Raw genomic sequence first — 17,020 nt, 5'->3', positions numbered from 1 at the left:
ATTTATTAAATAAAATCAACTGACATTCCCAGAAACTGACTGTTGTTGTTTAGTCACTCAGTCGTGTCCAACTTTTTGCAACCCCATGAACTGCAGCACACCGGGCTTCCCTGTCCTTCACCATCTCCCAGAGCTTGCTCAAACTCATGTCCATTGAGTTGGTGATGCCACCCAACCATCTCGTCCTCTGTCGTCCCCTTCTCCTCCTGACTATGGTATGTAATACTCCAAAAACCACTGTGTAGAATCATCCAGGGGAGTTGGGAGATTTAAAAAAAACACAAACTCTCACATCCCCCATAGACCTGGGCAGTGGGTAAAGCCTAGAGAAATGCATTTTTAAAGGCACACCCCACCCAGACCCCCAATCCCAAGCGGTTCTTCTGTTCAACCAAGGTTGAAAAGCACCAGCAGGGGATTCGAGACGAGAACAGAGCACAGGGAATAAAGTTACGCAGCCAGTTATGCATAAGCTCTGTATAAATCATGTAAACACCTGTTTCTAATCTTTAACATTTAGACTCATCTTACAGAACACTGAAGACTCCACTGTGGTTACAGAAGAGAACGCAAAGCTTATTCAGCCTTAACGATGTGCAACTTAAAGGGTGCGTGGCTGGTAGAAGGTGTACACCAGGCAGAGCACTGTAGGAGCTGACGGGATGAGAAATAAAGATGTGACCGCGATACTCGGGTCTATAAAGGTGGCACTGGAGACTCCACACCAGCGACAGGATGCTGCTGGGGTGGGGGAGGGGAGAGAGTGGAGGGACGAGCCAAGTGAGCGAAACTCTCCTGGAATAAAGCACATTTGGTGACCTGGGGGAGCAAGCAGAGAAATGATGCAAAGGGTGAATGGGTTTGCCTTCTCTGGTTCCACTGCTGGGGGAGGCACTGAACGGGACCACCCCAGCAGGGAGCAAATTTGCAGTCTGGATCAGAACCCACTCAGACGTCCCTTCCCTTGCACTCAGCAATTTCACCACTGGTCCTTCATTGAATAACCACCACCACCACCTTCATTCCTACAGCACAGGCACATCTGTACAAAGCGACGAGAGGACTTCCCTGGTGGTCCAGGTTAGGAATCCGCCTGCCAACGCAGGGGACGCGGGTTCGACCCCTGGTCTGGGAAGATTCCACGTGCCGTGGGGCAACAGAGCCTGTGTGCCACAACCACCGAAGCCTGGGCTCCCCAGAGCCTCTGTTCCCCAACAAGAGAAGCCACCACGACGAGAGCCCCCGTGTCGCCACTGGAGAAAAGTCCGTGTGCAGCAACAAGATCCAGCGCAGCCAAAAATAAATAAACAAACCTCAGTTTTAAAAAACGTGACAAGAGACAAGGGTCTTCAGCAACACTGTTGAGAATGATAAAGACTGGAAACAGGCCATGGCCCATTGAAGCGGACTGGTTAAATAAATTACAATGGAGCCATGTGAGGGACAGCTGTGGCGCAGTGGCAGGGGAGAGTCAGAAATCCAGGCTGCAACCTGGGTAAATCCTGGAGCAATTAGGCTAAGTGAGACATGCCAGTCCCCAAAGAACAAATACTGTATGATTCTACTCATGTGAAGTACTTAGACTAATCAGATTCATAGAGACAGGAAGTCGGATGGTGGGGTGGGGGGAATGGGGTGTGAATGGGGAGTTATTATTTAATGGATATAGAGCTTCATTTTACCAAAGGAAAGCAGTTCTGTGGATGGACGGTGGTGACAGCTGATGAGAGTGCTTAATGTCATTGACCTGTACACCCATACATTTTTTTTTTTTTTTGGCCAGGCGGTGCAACTTGCAGGATCTTAGTTTCCTGACCAAGTATTGAACAGGGGCCCTCAGCAATAAAAGCACAGAGTCCTAACCACTGAACTACCACAGAATTCCCACGACCTGTACACTTTGTCAACAAAGGTCCAAACAGTCAAAGCTATGGTCTTTTCAGTAGTCACGTACAAATGTGAGTTGGACCATAAAGAAGGTTGAGTGCCGAAGAACTGATGCTTTCGAATTGTGGTGCCAGAGAAGACTTGTAAAAGTCTCTTGGACTGCAAGGAGATCAAACCAGTCAATCCTAAAGGAAATCAACCCTGAATATTCATTGGAAGGACTGATGCTGAAGCTACTGCTCCAATGATATGGCCACCTGATGTGAAGAGCCGCCTCACAGGAAAAGACCCTGATGCTGGGAAAGATTGAAGGCAGGAGGAGAAGGGGACGACAGAGGTTCACATGGTTTGATCCCATCCCCAACTAAATGGACATGAGACTGAGCAAACTCCAGGAGATGGTGAAGGACAGGAAGTCTGGTGTGCTGTAGTCCATGGTGTCACAGAATCAGACACAACTTAGTGACTGAACAGTACAATACACGATACACTTAAAAATGAATATGATGGTAAAGTTTGTGTAGCTATTCACCACAATTAAAAAATAAATATTTTTGAAATGCTTAAAATTAGATCATCTGTAGGAACAGTTTTCACAGTTGTCCAGGAATACGGATACAAATGAGTTTTTAAAAGAAAAAAAAAAGGGAAAGAGAGTCCAAGATCTCTATGTACCAATATAGAAAGGTCTCCAGTAGGATCTACCCACAGCAAGACTCACAAAGCAAAAAGAGCAAAGACACAGAACTGAGTATATAGAATACCACCCCAGGGACTTCCCTGGTGGCCCAGGGTTTGACTGCAAGGGACACGGCTTTGACCCCTGATTCCTGGCTGAGGAACTAGGATACCAATGCCTTGTGGGTATGGCCCCAAAAAACAATGCTACCCCAGGGTGAAAAAGGAGGGGAGTCTAAATATATGTTTGCATTTGCAAGAAGAACCACGGGGAGGACGCATAAGAAGCTGAAGAAAGTGGTTCCCCAGAGGAACAACAATGGAGATGGGCGAGGGTGTGAGAGCAAGTTCCTGAAGGATGCCTGCACAGTGTTCTGAGGTGTAACCGGATGAGTAAATTACCTAGTTAGATTCTCCAGTGGGGCTGTCCCTGGAAATGGGGACGGGGGGGGGGGGGGGCACCAGTGCTCTCATCTGGATCCTAAAGTCTGTATTTGTATCCCTTTTATAAAAAGGAAAAAAAGAAAAGATGAAGAATAAAATTCTAAGTACCCCATAAACATATGAAAAGATGTTCCCGTCTCAGTAGTCAGAGGAATGCAAATTAAAACCACAGTGAGATGCCATTTCACACCCAGCTGGCTGGAAGACATTTAAGCGGGACAAAACCAGGATGGGGCTGCAGTAAGGGCACCCACAGTGTGTCGGGGGTGAGTGGGGGTGAGCCCGCACAGCCCCCAAGGAAGGCAGCGGGGGCCAGTCCTAGTGAGACAGAAGAGCTGCCACCCACCGGGGTCAGCCCCCCTCGGAACACACCCGAGAAACCCTTGCCCGCGAGCTCAGGGAGACACGTGTGCACAGGGTGCCCACAGCGGCATTGTTGGCAACTGTCAAAAACTGCGAACGAAGTAAAGGTTCATCACAACAGAACCGAATAAAGGACTGCAGTTGGCTCACCCAGTGGAGTATTACGCAGCAACTGAACAGATGAACTAGAGCCACAGGGATCAATACAGATAAATCCCCACAACAGTGCAGCAGGAAAAAACTGCAGAAAGGTCTGTACGGAAGGCTACCTTTAATATGTGGGGTTGGAAAAATGGAAAAGAATACCCTACATAACTCATGCAAATGTCTCTACATGTTAGTAGCAAAAGCAGGCCCCTGGATGAGGTTTTCTGAGCGTGTCTGCCTCTGGGGAACGGGAAGGGAGAGAAGTCAGGGAAGACACAGCGGGCTTCGGCATAAGATGCCGTCTCTTTAAGAATGAAGAGGACTTTATACATGTTTCAATGTCATTCTCCCTTAAAACAAAAAAAAATTAAATATTTAAAAAAAAAAAAAAAAGAATGAAGAGGACCTGAAATAACCAGGGCAGAAAGGATTTGAGAGAGCTCAGTCATGGGTACGCTGTCTTCACACGCTCTTTTCAGTAGTTGAAATGGATCTTAATAACAATACAAGTAACAATGAACCGGGCTTGGAAGACGGGGAGGGAGAGCAGAGGCCTGAGGCTGGGGGCGGAGGGCACCCAGTGTGAAGCACAGGAAGTCCCCTCATCTAGGCCTGCCCCAGCACCTGCCCCCCCTGGATGGGGTAGGTGACCTCTACCCTCTTCTTGGGGTTGCCTAGCAGGGATGCGAACGCGGAGCTTCCCAGGGAGACCGGAGGCGCGTCATTCTACATTGGGCCTCCAGCACCAGCCTGGAGGAGGAGAGGGCTGTGGGACGGACCCTGCGCAGACCCGGCCCAGCGGGAGAGCAGGACTCACGGGAGCCATAACCCAAGGCCCTAACCCGAGGCCCCTGCAGCGAAGCGGAGGCCAGGGAGGCCAGGCTGGCGCATGGTGCCCGACACACTGGGGCGCCTGCAGGCTGGGCCTCCCGGGGCCCTGCCAGCTCCAGAAAGAATTCCCTGAGCATGTCGGGGCTTGGGACGGCCCTGGGAGGTACCGGAGCTGAGACCACAAGCAGGGAGCTAACCAGAGGCCGATGGAGGCCGGGCAGGGGCTTCACGGGCTTGGCCGCCCCGCCTGGGGACCTCCAGGGTTGGCGGCAGGGGAAGGGGGAACACGCCGCGTGGGGAGAGAGGGCAAGACGCAACTCCCAGCCAGGGCGAGGCCCCCCAGGCGGCCTCAGGAAACGGCAGGCCGGCCATCCCTGAGAGTTCTAGGCAAGTTCTAGATGCCTGCTGAGGCCCCCACACCCTGGGGGGGGGTTCTCCCTCCAGGGCTGTTTGCGGGAGAAACACAGAACAGCGAGAGGCCAGGCTCCAGGGTTGGGGGGGACCCTGGTCTCGAAGCTGGAAAGGTCTGTGCCCACGTCTCTCACCCCAGGTTCTCACTCTGGCGAACACCCACCAGCCAGGGTGTCGCACGGACCCCTGTCTCAGAGGGTGGGCTTCTTCTCAGGTCCACACAGGGCCCCAGGGGGTCCAGAGGGTCTCGGCCCGCCTCACCCCGACACCCAGGCCAAGGGCAGCAGGGGCAGGAAGGAAGCTGGAGGCCGAGCCCCCCGGGTGTCTCCGGGGATCACGGGGCAGCCCCCAAGGCTGGGGGGGGCCCTGCTCACGGGCTTTGGGACAATAAGGAGGAAGAGAAAGGAGGGGGCGGGAGGAGGGCAAGAAGTCAAAGGAGCACTTGTTCTGCTAAGTAGAGGTTTTGTTGTCAAAAACTGGCCCCAAACTCTGTCTCCGGGAACTCCAGGGCAAGCCTTGTCCACCACACCCCACTGTCCGTCAGCACCTCCCACCTCGCAGCACAGCTGACTCCACACACGGCCACACCGCCATCTTCTCTTCTCCTGTCGGCCCCGGTCACCCCCACCCGGCTCAGCCCAGCCTCGGGACCCTCACCACGCCATCCAGTCCTAAGTTCTTCCTAAGAACTTGCGCGAAGCCCTCAGCCAGAGCAGAAAAGTGCAAGCTCTCCTCTTTCTGACTCCAGGAAAGTGCAGGTGTGCCCCTGCCCTCACCCTAACTGCCCCCCGCCCCCACTTCAGGACCAGGGCGGTCCGAGCTGCGAGCTGCGTCTCCAAGCAGGTGGCCCGCACAAGCACCCTCCGCCTTTATCAAGAGCACGGCCGATAAAGATGAGGGACACAGGCGGTGCTGGTGGGAACCAGGGAGGGGCCCAGGGTCGGGGAAAAGGTGAGGGAGTGTGGCCAGACAGGGCTGGACAAAGAGAACACGTGGCCAGGCACGCCCCGACCTAAGAGCCCACTCAGGCACGCGATGGAACAGAACAGCAGATATGGGTCCCCTGTGGCCTGGGGGGACCCCCTCTGTCTCCTCTGTACTCCAATGGACGGGCAAGGCCCCCCGGCAGACAGCCCAGGAGGCCGCAGGGCCCTCTTGAATCCTGCTCCCTCCATCAACCGCATCCCTCTCAGGACAATCCCAGCTGACCTCTCCCCAAGGAGCAGCCACGTGGGCAGACAGACGGCACCGCCCGGCGTGTCGCGGCCCGCTCCCACCCTGCCCACCACACCCAGGATCTGTCTGCCTGCCTCAGCCTCACAGGGAGTCACCACAATGACAGCTTCCCCAGCTGGGCGCAGGGGCAGCAGGGTTTCAGCCCCAGGCCCGCAGGGCAGGCGGAGGAGCCCGCAGACTGCAGGGCACACAGAGCGTGCAGGCGGATGCCCAGAGTCACACGGCAGAGCCAGAGCCCACACCACAAGCCCCCTCGGGCAGGAGTCACCCATGCCGCCTGGGACCGAGGATACAGTCACAACCGGGGCTGGGAGGAGGGAGGAGGGCAGCGGGGGCTCCAGTCCCCACACCAGGCGGCATAGAGCAGGGCTTGCAGCCTGGGCCTCCTCATGGCTGAGCAGGTCCTCAGCAAACACCCAGTCACGCAGAGAGCCTTGCGGGTGGCGGGAAGGTCAGGGGACGACAGGCCCCCATGGCCAGAAGTGGGTGCGCCCCTGAGAAGTACCGTGTGCCTCCACAAAAGTGAAGACAGAGGCCACCCTGACAAGAAGGCATCCTTTGGCCAACGGGGGTTCCACAGACCACACGAGGGCTGCGGGCACCCAGCCTGACCCACCCGCCCAGGACTCGGCGGGGGCTCAGAGGACTCACCTCGGAACTTCTTAGGGGGGTTGTCCAGGTCGCCAGCCGCGGGCTCCACCACACAGCGGTCATCCACCAACCTGCGGGATGAGGCAGCGAGTCAGCACAAAGAAGACGCCCGCCTGCCCAGGCGGCCCAGGGCACCAGGAAGGCCTCCAAAGAGACCGCACGAGGGACAGAATGGAAGGCTGGGTTAGCAGATGTAAACTTTTATACATGGAATGGGTGAGCAACAGGCTGTTACTGAGCAGCACGGAGAACTACATTCTGGAATGGAAAAGAATGTAAAACAGAATGCATGCATGTCAAACTGAATCACCTTGCTGTACAGCAGTAGCTAACACATCACTGTATGTCAACTATACTTAGACAAAAGAAAGAAACCTCTCCCTCCATCACTGACGATCCCATACCATCAAGTCACCGCCTTTCCGGGCGCCACTGTTAAAAGGCGAGGTCCCCTGGGTGGGGGTGGGGGAGCCCCCACAAAAAGCACAGAGACACATGGAGTCTGCCACTGCCCTCACCCGCTGGAGCTGCGTCCTGGGGGTCTGCGGCCGGCCTGGGCTGCCACACACTGCCCACGTAACTCCTGTCACGGCACTCAGACCCCACCCAGACCTGATGGAGGAGGGAGAGAGAAGGGGGACCGAGAGACAGAGCCTCGGAGAGACACAGAGAGACAGAAAAGACAGAGTCAGAAAGACAAACAGGGTAAGAAGCACAGGCAGAGAGACTGAAGCAACCCGGCGAGAAACGCTGATGAGACAGCAGCCTAGGGGGCAGCCTCTGCGTCTCAAAGACAAAACAACAAACCTTCCCAGCCTCCATCAGGCCCATTCCACACCCTCCGCTGTGGTCACCCTGGGCCCGAAATTCCTCCCCTCTATCCTGGCTGGGGTTAATCCTGAGTCTCTGGAGGACACCCACCCACCCATCCATCCATGCCCACATTTAACATTCTTCAACGCCACACAAGCCTCTAACACTATGATGGTGACGATGACGACCCACCATCTCAGAGGCCAGCTCTATCTCAGCACTTCACAACCTCCGCCTCTGAATTCTTACCAACTCACCGCAGGGGGCTAGTCATGAACACTATTTTATAGAGGAGGAAACTGGGTTTGAACACTAATTTGTCTCAAGTCACAGAGCTAATTCCAAAGCCTCCTTCTGGTCCTCCCCTCCTTGGACTGGCCAACAAGGCCTTTTGTGATCTGACCTCCACCCACTCCCTAGCCAGCCTCACAACCTCCCTGCCCTAGCTGTGCTAAAATCTCTGGTTGATCCCAAGGTCCCTGGAGCTCTCACCTCCACAGAGTGGTCCCAGCAGCCGCCCCCGCTCCCCTCCAAGCCCCTCCAAGCCCCTCCATTCTTTCATCCCTTTATCTTCAGTCCCTCCTTCCTTGGCCAGTGCCCTCCCGCCTGCCGCATCCCCTACCCACCTAGCCCTGTGTTCCCACAGCGCCGGGTCCTGGCCTCTCCCGCGGCCGTGTTTCCTCTGGGGCTCCTCGCGGTGTCTAGACCATGAGTTCCCTGAGGACAGGAGCCTGGGGTTTCCCCTTAGGAATCACCAGCACGACACAGTCCACAGTAACAATAATGACAGCAAGCAGGATTTTGCTTCTAATGTTTTCATATATTATTTAATTTTCTAAGTCTCCCCTGTTTTTGCAGGAGTTCCTCCATTTTGCAGGAGATACGGAGAGGGCAAATGATCCGGCCGAGGACACACAGCCAGCAAGCAGCAGAGCTGGGCTTTGAAGGCAACAGGTGCAGCCTCAGGAAGGGGAGAGAAGGGCCTGCTGTGAGGACCCACTCAGACCCCTCCCCATTCCCAGCCTCCAGCTCCATCCTCTCTCCTCCACCAGCACTCAGGCCCTTGGTCATCTTGGCCACGCACGGGTTCAAAGCACGGCTTGTAAATTTACTGATAACTTCCGCCTCCACCTCCTCTGTCCCTCTTCCCTCAAACTCCAGATTCGTAATCTAACCACCCACTCCACGTCTCCACTTGGATGTCCACAGGAATCGCAAATTCAGCACGTTCCCAACGCGGAGCTCCTGCTCTTCTTGATGCCCTCTCTCCATCCAGCTAATCCCTCCTTCCAATTGCCTGGTCCTCTCGCTCACCTCTCACAGCTAACCTGTGAGGAAACGCTGTGGGCTTTATCATTAAAATATGTACGGAATCTGAATCTAAAATATGACAAAAAGAAACCTATCTATGCAACAGAAACAGACTCACAGACATAGAGAACAGACACAGACATAGAGACTTGGGGTTGCTGCAGGGGGCGGGGGACGTCAGGGAGGGACGGAGAGACTGGAGTTTGGGAGGAGCAGATGCAAACTATTATACAGAGGAGGGAGAGAGACAAGGTCATACTGCAGAGCACAGGGAACTACATTCAATATCATGTGATGAAATCACAATGGAAAATAATATATATGTATAAATGAGTCACTTTGCTGTACAGCAGAAGTTAACACAACACTGTAAATCAATTGTACTTCAATAAAAATTTTTTTTATTATGTACAGAATCTGACTTTTCATCACGCCAACACCACTTGGTCCAGGCACCCGGCGGCTCTCACCTGGTATCACTGTCTCCTAACACCCCTCTCACCTCTACAGCCTGTCCTCCACATAGCAGCAAAGGGATTCCTTGAAAAGGTCAGTCAAATGAGGGCAGTGCTCTGCTGGGAACCTCCAAAACCACCCATCTCAGAGGGTAAGGCAAGAACTCACAAGACCCCTTCACCTCTCACACCTCATCTCCTCCCCACCCCACCACCCCCGCCCCTGGCCCACTCTGCTCCAGCCCACCGTCCTCCTCCAGGCTCCTCAAACTTTCCAAGAGACTTGATCTCAGCTCTTCCCTCTGCCTGGCACTCTCTACCCTAGACACCCTCTTAGCTCCACCCCTCGCTCATCTCCTTCAGATCTCAGCTCAGATGACCCATTCCTGTGGCCAGGCTCCCTCCCTGCCCTTTTGAAAACTGTGGACTGCTCTCTCTCTCACACTTCTCATCTCCTTCAGATCTCAGCTCAGGTGACCCGTTCCTGTGGCCAGGCTCCCTCCCTGCCCTTTTGAAAACTGTGGACTGCTCTCTCTCTCACACTTCTCATCCCCCTGCCCGCCTCACTGTTCTCCACATCACCACTTGGCCTGCTACAGAGTTTATTTGGGGTCCTATTCCTCCCTGACCTGAGATGGAAGGTTCATGAGGACAGGGATGTGTCTGTATTGCTTCCTCCTGTATCCCCAGCACCTGGACCACCTGTCTGGCACGGAGTGGCACACTCGGAATACACACTGAGTGAATTAATCATTTTACTAGCTACTGAGGGAAGCACACGAGAAGCAAAAGATAAGGTCTCTGCCTCAGGGAGTTCAAAACCTCACTGGGAAGACAAGTCACAGACTCAGAAGAGTTCATGATCTAAGGAATACGCATGGGTGCCAACTGATGGTACCAGCTGTGGATTCTGTCCAAGAAAGGGAGAGGTCAGAGCTTGGCCAATCAGAGAAGGTGTGAGAGAAGAGGCAAGAGCTGTGCAGAGCCTTGAATAATTCATAGAATTTCCTGTAAGACATTAGTGAATCAGATTAGCTGGCTGTCTCTTGGCAAAGCCCTGAGAGGAGGGGTTGCAGGATGGTAAGTTTGGGCAGGGGAGGGGAGGAAGTCGGGGCGGGCCTGGGACCTGGCACTGCTGGGGGTACCGGACAGCCAGAGGGCATTATGGAAGTCAGGGCAACCGAGAGAGGCTGGGGTACCCCCACAGCCTCCATCTTGTCCAATGCATAAGGCCCTGTAGAGGCCATCTCCCCAGAGACTCCCAGTCTGAGGAAAACCCATCCTCACCTCAGAAACTCTCCATCCCTCTCCTGGGAACTCTTTGTCTGGGTCACACGTGCAGAAAAAAGGACAAGCAAGTTTGGATGCCTGGCGTGCTTTTCCTAATCCCCCTGGCACAAATGTGCCTGGTCATCATGTGGATGTCCTTCTGTCCCCGCCCACTCTGGCATAGCTTCTGAAGCCCTGCTGTCTCCCACTGAGCCCCTCCCCAGTGCCCAGTGGTTTACAGAGAGCAGAGCACATTTGGGGAGTGCAAGCTGAAGCCTCTTAGAGAAGGGGAGGGGTTGATCAGGAGCGGAGCTTGGCTTCCAGCAGAGCTGCAAGCAAGGTCAGAAAGGAAAACATCCCAGATCGGCAGCCAAGAGGGGACAGGAATGGTCTGTATGGGCGACCAGAACAGAGAAGCAAGCCATGTGGGCCATTAAATTAAAAAGGCACGGGGCTCCAGGAAGGCATCAGGAAAACGGACAGGGACTTTCAGGACTTCCTCAGGGATCCAACATCCCACTCCCTCCCTTCTCCAAGTGCGGGTCCTGGATGAGCAAAATCAGCACAGCTTGGGAACATTCCGCACCCCTCCCCTGCAGCCTCTGAGGGATGGCACCTCGCCCTCCCCATCATTTCATTTCCCATCTGGAGGGCAGCCCTCCACCAAGCCCGTAGGCAAAGAGGGCAGCCAGCGGCAGGGTGTTTAGGAGGTCCCAAACTGCCCCGCAGCGCGCCCGCGGAAGTCTCCCCTCCGTCCCTCAGAAGCTCCTCCTCAGGACTGAGGCATCCCAAGAAGTGCTATCGGGGGGGGCGGGGAAGGGAGGGGTGTCCCGTGAAGCTATTAACAGATAAGCGGGAAAGCCCTTATCGGACGGGCTGCGGAGAGAAAGACCCGAGACCAGAGGGAGGAACGAGGGCCAGGACTTCCGACAGCTAAGTTTCGATGGAGTGGGAGCCTCAGAGGGCGCGGCCGAGACTTTAGAGCCTCTGGGTAGAGCGAGAGGCGGAGAGGTGGTCGCCGAGCCCCGCGCAGAGGCCCCCTGAAGCCCCGCCCCGGCCCGCCGAGGCCCCCCCTGAAGCCCCGCCCCGATCCGCAGAGGCCCCCTGAAGCCCCACCCCGGTCCACCGAGGCCCCCTGAAGTCCCGCCCCGGCCGGTGAGGCCCCGCCCCGGCCGGTGAGGCCCCGCCTACTCGCGGAGGCCGCAGAGCGCTCCCGGCCAGCCCCGGCCCCGCCCCCGCCGCGGAACGAAACTCGCCTCCCCGCGTGCGGCCGTCGCCCCAACCGCGTCGCGGAGGGAATGCGAGCGCGGCCTCGCCCCAGCCTGCCTCCCACTGCAAGCCGCCGCCAGGACGCTGGGCCCGGGCCAGGCTCCCCCGGGGGCGGCAGGAGGCGGGCGCGAAGAGGTGGGGACGAGCCGCCAGCGCCCGCGCTTTCCTCCCCAGCCAGGGAGCCCGCGAGGGGCGGCCCCGGGGGAGCCCTTCCCACTGGTGGCACCCACATCCCGGCCGTACCCCCCCATTCTCCCTCAAGGTGGGGGCATCTGTGTGGGCTGTACTAGTCTGGTCACAGGTGTCCGGCTTCCGATGCGCACCTGGCGCCGTAACCAGAGCCGGGCTCTCCTGGGAGAAGCTGCCCCTCGCTTCCCCGTCCCCTCCCTGCCTGGGCGCCTCCATCCCCGTCCAAGGGCTGGGGAATGGCCTACTCCCGCCCGCGCTCAGCCAGCCCTGTTATCTCTGTCTGCTCCCCCCCGCCCCGCCCCCGCGTCCTGCCACCTCCAAGGCCGGCCGCACCTCCGCTCCTGCGAGTTCCCTGTCCGTCCCCAACAACTAAAGTGGGGGGGGGGGGGCGCCTCAGCCAAGATCACTTTAGAAGAACCGACGCTCCACTGTGCAGAACACGTTTACTTTATAAATCGTTTTTACACCTAGTACCTCATCCCATTCTTACCACAGTCCAGTAAGGTTCACAGAGTTAAAGGAACCACCTGGTCCACGCAGCTGGTAGCTGATGGCATTTGTACAATCTAGGTCTCCATCAGTCCCACAAAACTTTACTGTGAAGGGATGATACGCTGGGTGTGGTCCCCACCCTCTGGAAGCTCCTGTCCACCATGCTGAGTCCTGTGAGAACAGGAGCTGCGTCCTACACTCTCGCCAACTGAGGACAGTGGGAGACACAAGATGGGTCTGAGCTTGCACCATGCAGGGCCCAGGAGGGATCAGCAGGGTGGGCAAGGGGAGGGGGTGAGAGGAGAGGGAGGGTCCGGCAGCAAGTCGGTGGGCAGGCCTGCCGTGGACCCTCTGAACAGGAGTTAGTGGACAGCTCTGCTCTAGAAGGATGTGGAGGGTGCTGCCCTGAAAATGCTCCAGGGCCTGCACCCCAAGACCTTGGGAAGGAAGAGAGAAAGGCAGATGCATCCAGGGGCATAGGCCCCATTCTGCCCAGGGTGGACTTTGAGATTAGGTGGAAGCCGTGGAAAAGGTAGTGGGGTGGGTCAGTGCTGCCAGGAAAGATTAGATAAGGAGGAGGAGCTAGAAGTGGTGCAAGTGACTATCAGAGAAGCAGCTGAGGAAAGAGGCCTGCAGACTGGAGAGACCCTCAAGGGTCCCTAGACAGCCCCTCCCTGATCTAGCCTGGGAAAGAGAGGTGCAGGGGGAGACCAAGGAGCTCAGGACGCACGGTTAAAGGAACAGCGAGTTCCAGACCCCAGATCTCCTGACTCCCCAGCCCAGGGCACTGGCCACCACCCCACAGATCTAGGCCAGACCCACGGTAGGCCATTCCCAAAGCAGGCACTGTCAGAACACTGGGATCGACTGGTGGTGGATGGAGGCCTTGGATTCCCCCTCCCCAAATACTCAGTCACATCCACTGGTGTGGGTGGGGAGGAATGCTGGGCAAGTAACCCAGGTTCACTGGCTGGGATCCCTGGCTCATCAGAGAAAAGCAGTCCACTTCTGCATCTTTGCAGAAAAATACCCATAAACCTGACCTCTACACGTCTTTCTTTACCAAGGATCCACCCGGAGCCACCAAAGGGACCAGAGTATATGGACTTCAAAATAAGCATGGCTCATCCTTTCAGAGAGCTTATGTCTAGAAAGGACAGCAAGCCACAAACTCAGGCTCTTGGGGAACCCCAAGAGTCTCCCCAGCAAGGAACAGAGGCAGCAAATGTGATTAAACCTGACCAGACAGAAATAAAGACCCTTGGCCAGGGCACAAGCTTTCAAAGCACTGCCTCTGCCCACAGGCCTGGATTTCTGGCTCTCAGGGGTGGGTAGGCTCTGGCAAGTCCTGGGGTCTCTATTAGGCCAAGGAGAAGAGCGACGGGGAGCAGGAGAGACAAGAGAGCTGAGAAAAGGCACAGAAGACAGGCAACCCTGGGCCACCCAGCCCACCCCCAGGCCTCTCTCCTGCGCTCCATCCAGGGCATGGGCTCTGGGCCTGTCCAACCTGCCTAATAACTGAGGCTGGAGGGGCCTTCGCAGGGGAGCCCCGAGGCCTAGGCCACCCAGCTTCAGACCCTGCGGGGCAGCCCTGATGACTCCACAAAGGGAGACTGTCTATAGCCTCCCCATCAGGGTGAGGAAGAAAGAAATGGGAGCAGGCGCTGCTTCAGATTAAAGGAGACTCCGGAGGCATTGTGAATCAAATTAACACGTGGACCTAGATCAGATCCTAATTTAAAGACACCGGTGGTCGAGGCCAGACTGAGAACAATGGAGTGGCTTGGCCTATGGATCCGGCCTTGGATGCTATTCGGAAATTACTAACTGGTGTGATGACAGGACTGCGGTCACACAGGAACATAGCCTATTTCTTAGGAATGTAAAATGAAGGATGTAGAGGCGAAAACATGCACTGCGTGTAATTTACCATGAAACACTTCAATAAAAAAATAAGCACAGTAAGTATGGCAAAATGTAAACAATCACTAGGTCTCAGTTGAGTTCAGTCACTCAGTCGTGTCCGACTCTTTGCGACATCATGAATCGCAGCACGCCAGGCCTCCCTGTCCATCACCAACTCCCGGAGTTCACTCAGACTCACGTCCATGGAGTCAGTGATGCCATCCAACCATCTCATCCTCTGTCGTCCCCTTCTCCTCCTGCCCCCAATCCCTCCCAGCATCAGAGTCTTTTCCAATGAGTCAACTCTTCGCATGAGGTGGCCAAAGTACTGGAGTTTCAGCTTTAGCATCATTCCTTCCAAAGAAATCCCAGGGCTGATTTCCTTCAGAATGGACTGGTTGGATCTCCTTGCAGTCCAGTGGTGGATATATGTGTTCTAAATAATTCTTTTTTTTTTTTTTTTTGCAGCACTGCAAGACACGAGGGACCTTAGTTCCCCAACCAGGCATCGAACCTGTGCCCCCTGCACTGGAGTGTGGCGTCTTAATCACTCGACCACTAGGGAAGTCCCTTTCCCTGCTTTTATAAATTTTATATATGCCTCCAGATGGTGGTAAGGGGTCAAAGGGACAGCACAGACCAGAGCTGTAAATACTTGGGAAAGTCCACCCATTGCCAGCAGCAGCAGCATCTCTGAGACACAGACCGAGTTCTCCCTCTCATGACCTGTCACCCCCGTCACCCTATGTCTAGACTCAGATCCTGGAAAGCTGGCTCTCCTGCAGGCTGGAGGAAGGCGGTGATGGCTGGCTGGCTGGCTGAGTGATGGGAGAGGGATTTGTGAACCAAATATGCACAGGTGTCTGCCTCAAACACCTGCAGCTGCCCCTGGGCTAAGATTTATGTTCACTGTCTCTTCTGGCTCTGCCCACCTGCCAGCCAAACAAATATGCACCTTTACACACACTGTGATCATTTCACTCCCCTGCTCAGTCCCCAGCCAGGAGTCCCCACAGTCTTATCTCCCCAAGTGCAATGTGTACCCCCTCTCCAAGCCCCGGTCCCACCACACCCTAGGTCCACTGTGCTGTCAATACCCAGCCTCATTTCTGCCCTGGTGTGGAAAATCTTGCAGCCTCTTCTCCAGTAGCCGTGGCGGACTCCTGCTGGGTCACCCCCCACCTCCCCAGGGGTCCGCCACGCAGAAGGCTGCAGGTACAAATGCTGGGAACCACCGCCACCCTGGGCGGGACCAGGGTGACACACGTGGGGGCTCGGAGCTGGGGCCTGTGATGAACTTACTGGAGATCTGGGCCCTGCTCTCCTCCCCTCCCCCCAGAGGCCTCCCTCCCTCCTCTCTCACAGCCCCTACTTCCAGGGAGGAGCCCCCCAGCTCCACATGGGTGAAGCGTGGTGAGCAGGCCTGGGGGTGGATTGCAGGAGATATCTGCTCAGGAGTAATCGAAACACAGACGCCTCCCCACAAAGGAAGGACAGAAAGCTGTCGTGACCCCACCCTGAAATCCAGCATATCACCCCACCCCCAGCCCAAGCCTCTGCCCCACCCACCCACAGCCTCACGGGGCCAAGAAGGGGAGGGGAGGGGACGTGGGTCAGGAATGTAGGGCAGGGCAGAGCAGGAGCAGCTGGCTACGGCAGGATTCTTTTAGGGCCCAGGAGGCGCAGGCAGCTAGGTCCCTGGAGCCCCAGGCTGGACCTTGGAGCTGATTCTGTCCTTGGGCCACCCCCACACTGACTCCTCTCCACTGCAGCCCTCCCCATCATGGCCACCACGCCCAACCTGGCCCAGCCTGGAGGGCAGAGACTGGCCCTACTCCCCACACCCCTAGTGCAATCCTCTCAGACTCGTGATGTGAAGTGAGCATCCCTGGGGCACTGGGTCCCAGCTTCCTCCTCCTCCTCCATCACCACCTCCACCGTCAGAGTTAGAGAGAGCCAGCAAGGGAAAAGATGTGCCTGGGCATTCCCTGGTGGTCCGGAGGAAAGGACTCCACATTCTCCCTACTGAAGGCCTGAGGTTCAATCCCTGGTCAGGGAACTAAGATCCCACACGCCACTCAGAACAGAAAAAAAAAAAAGGTGTGCCTTCCCTCTGATCCTGGACTTCCACTTCGGGGAACCTGTCCCAAGAGGATAACTGGACAAGTAGGTGTTCTGGCATGTAGGGACTAGGATGTTCAGTGAAGATTGTGTAGAATAGCAAGAAATGTACAGACAAGCCAAATGCCCAAGACTAGAGTTGCTTAAATAAGTGAGGTACGTCATGGGTACATCATGGGAAAAACACAGCTTAATGTATTCTCCCCAGAAAGCCAGCATACAAAGCCAGATGTGCAGTTTGACCATTTTGTACATGTTTATTTGTGGGTGCATAAAAGACTAGAAAGTCCATATAGAGGCTGTCAAGATAATCACAGTGGTATTGCAGATAACTTTTTATTTTAGTTTTTCAAGTTTTCTCCATGGAGCATATATTATTTTTTAATCAGGAGAAAACAGTATGGGAATCCCCTGGTGGTCCAGTGGTTAGGATTTGGCGCTTTCACTGCCGGGGCCTGGGGTTCTATCCTTGGTAGGGGAAATAAGATCCTGAAAGCCATGGAGCACAGCAAAAACAAAAAAGTTTTAATTAAGAAAGGAAAAAATAT

At 55.5% G+C, this 17,020-nt stretch overlaps 1 protein-coding gene across 1 annotated transcript in view; it reads right to left on the bottom strand.

Moving 5' to 3' along the window:
* ITPR3 (inositol 1,4,5-trisphosphate receptor type 3) overlaps positions 1–17,020 on the bottom strand; it is a 68,270-nt gene that overhangs the window by 46,749 nt on the left and 4,501 nt on the right. The window contains exon 2 of the mRNA XM_086371201.1: positions 6,649–6,719. Coding sequence (XP_086227327.1) covers positions 6,649–6,719 — 71 coding nt within the window. The remainder of the gene's footprint in view (positions 1–6,648; positions 6,720–17,020) is intronic.

The sequence above is a fragment of the Bos grunniens genome, chromosome 23 (genome assembly GCF_055505025.1).
Source record: "Bos grunniens cultivar Pamir isolate PY7600 chromosome 23, Bosgru_T2T1.0, whole genome shotgun sequence".
In the NCBI taxonomy this organism is placed as follows: domain Eukaryota; kingdom Metazoa; phylum Chordata; class Mammalia; order Artiodactyla; family Bovidae; genus Bos; species Bos grunniens.
This window is presented reverse-complemented; position numbering and strand designations above follow the sequence as displayed.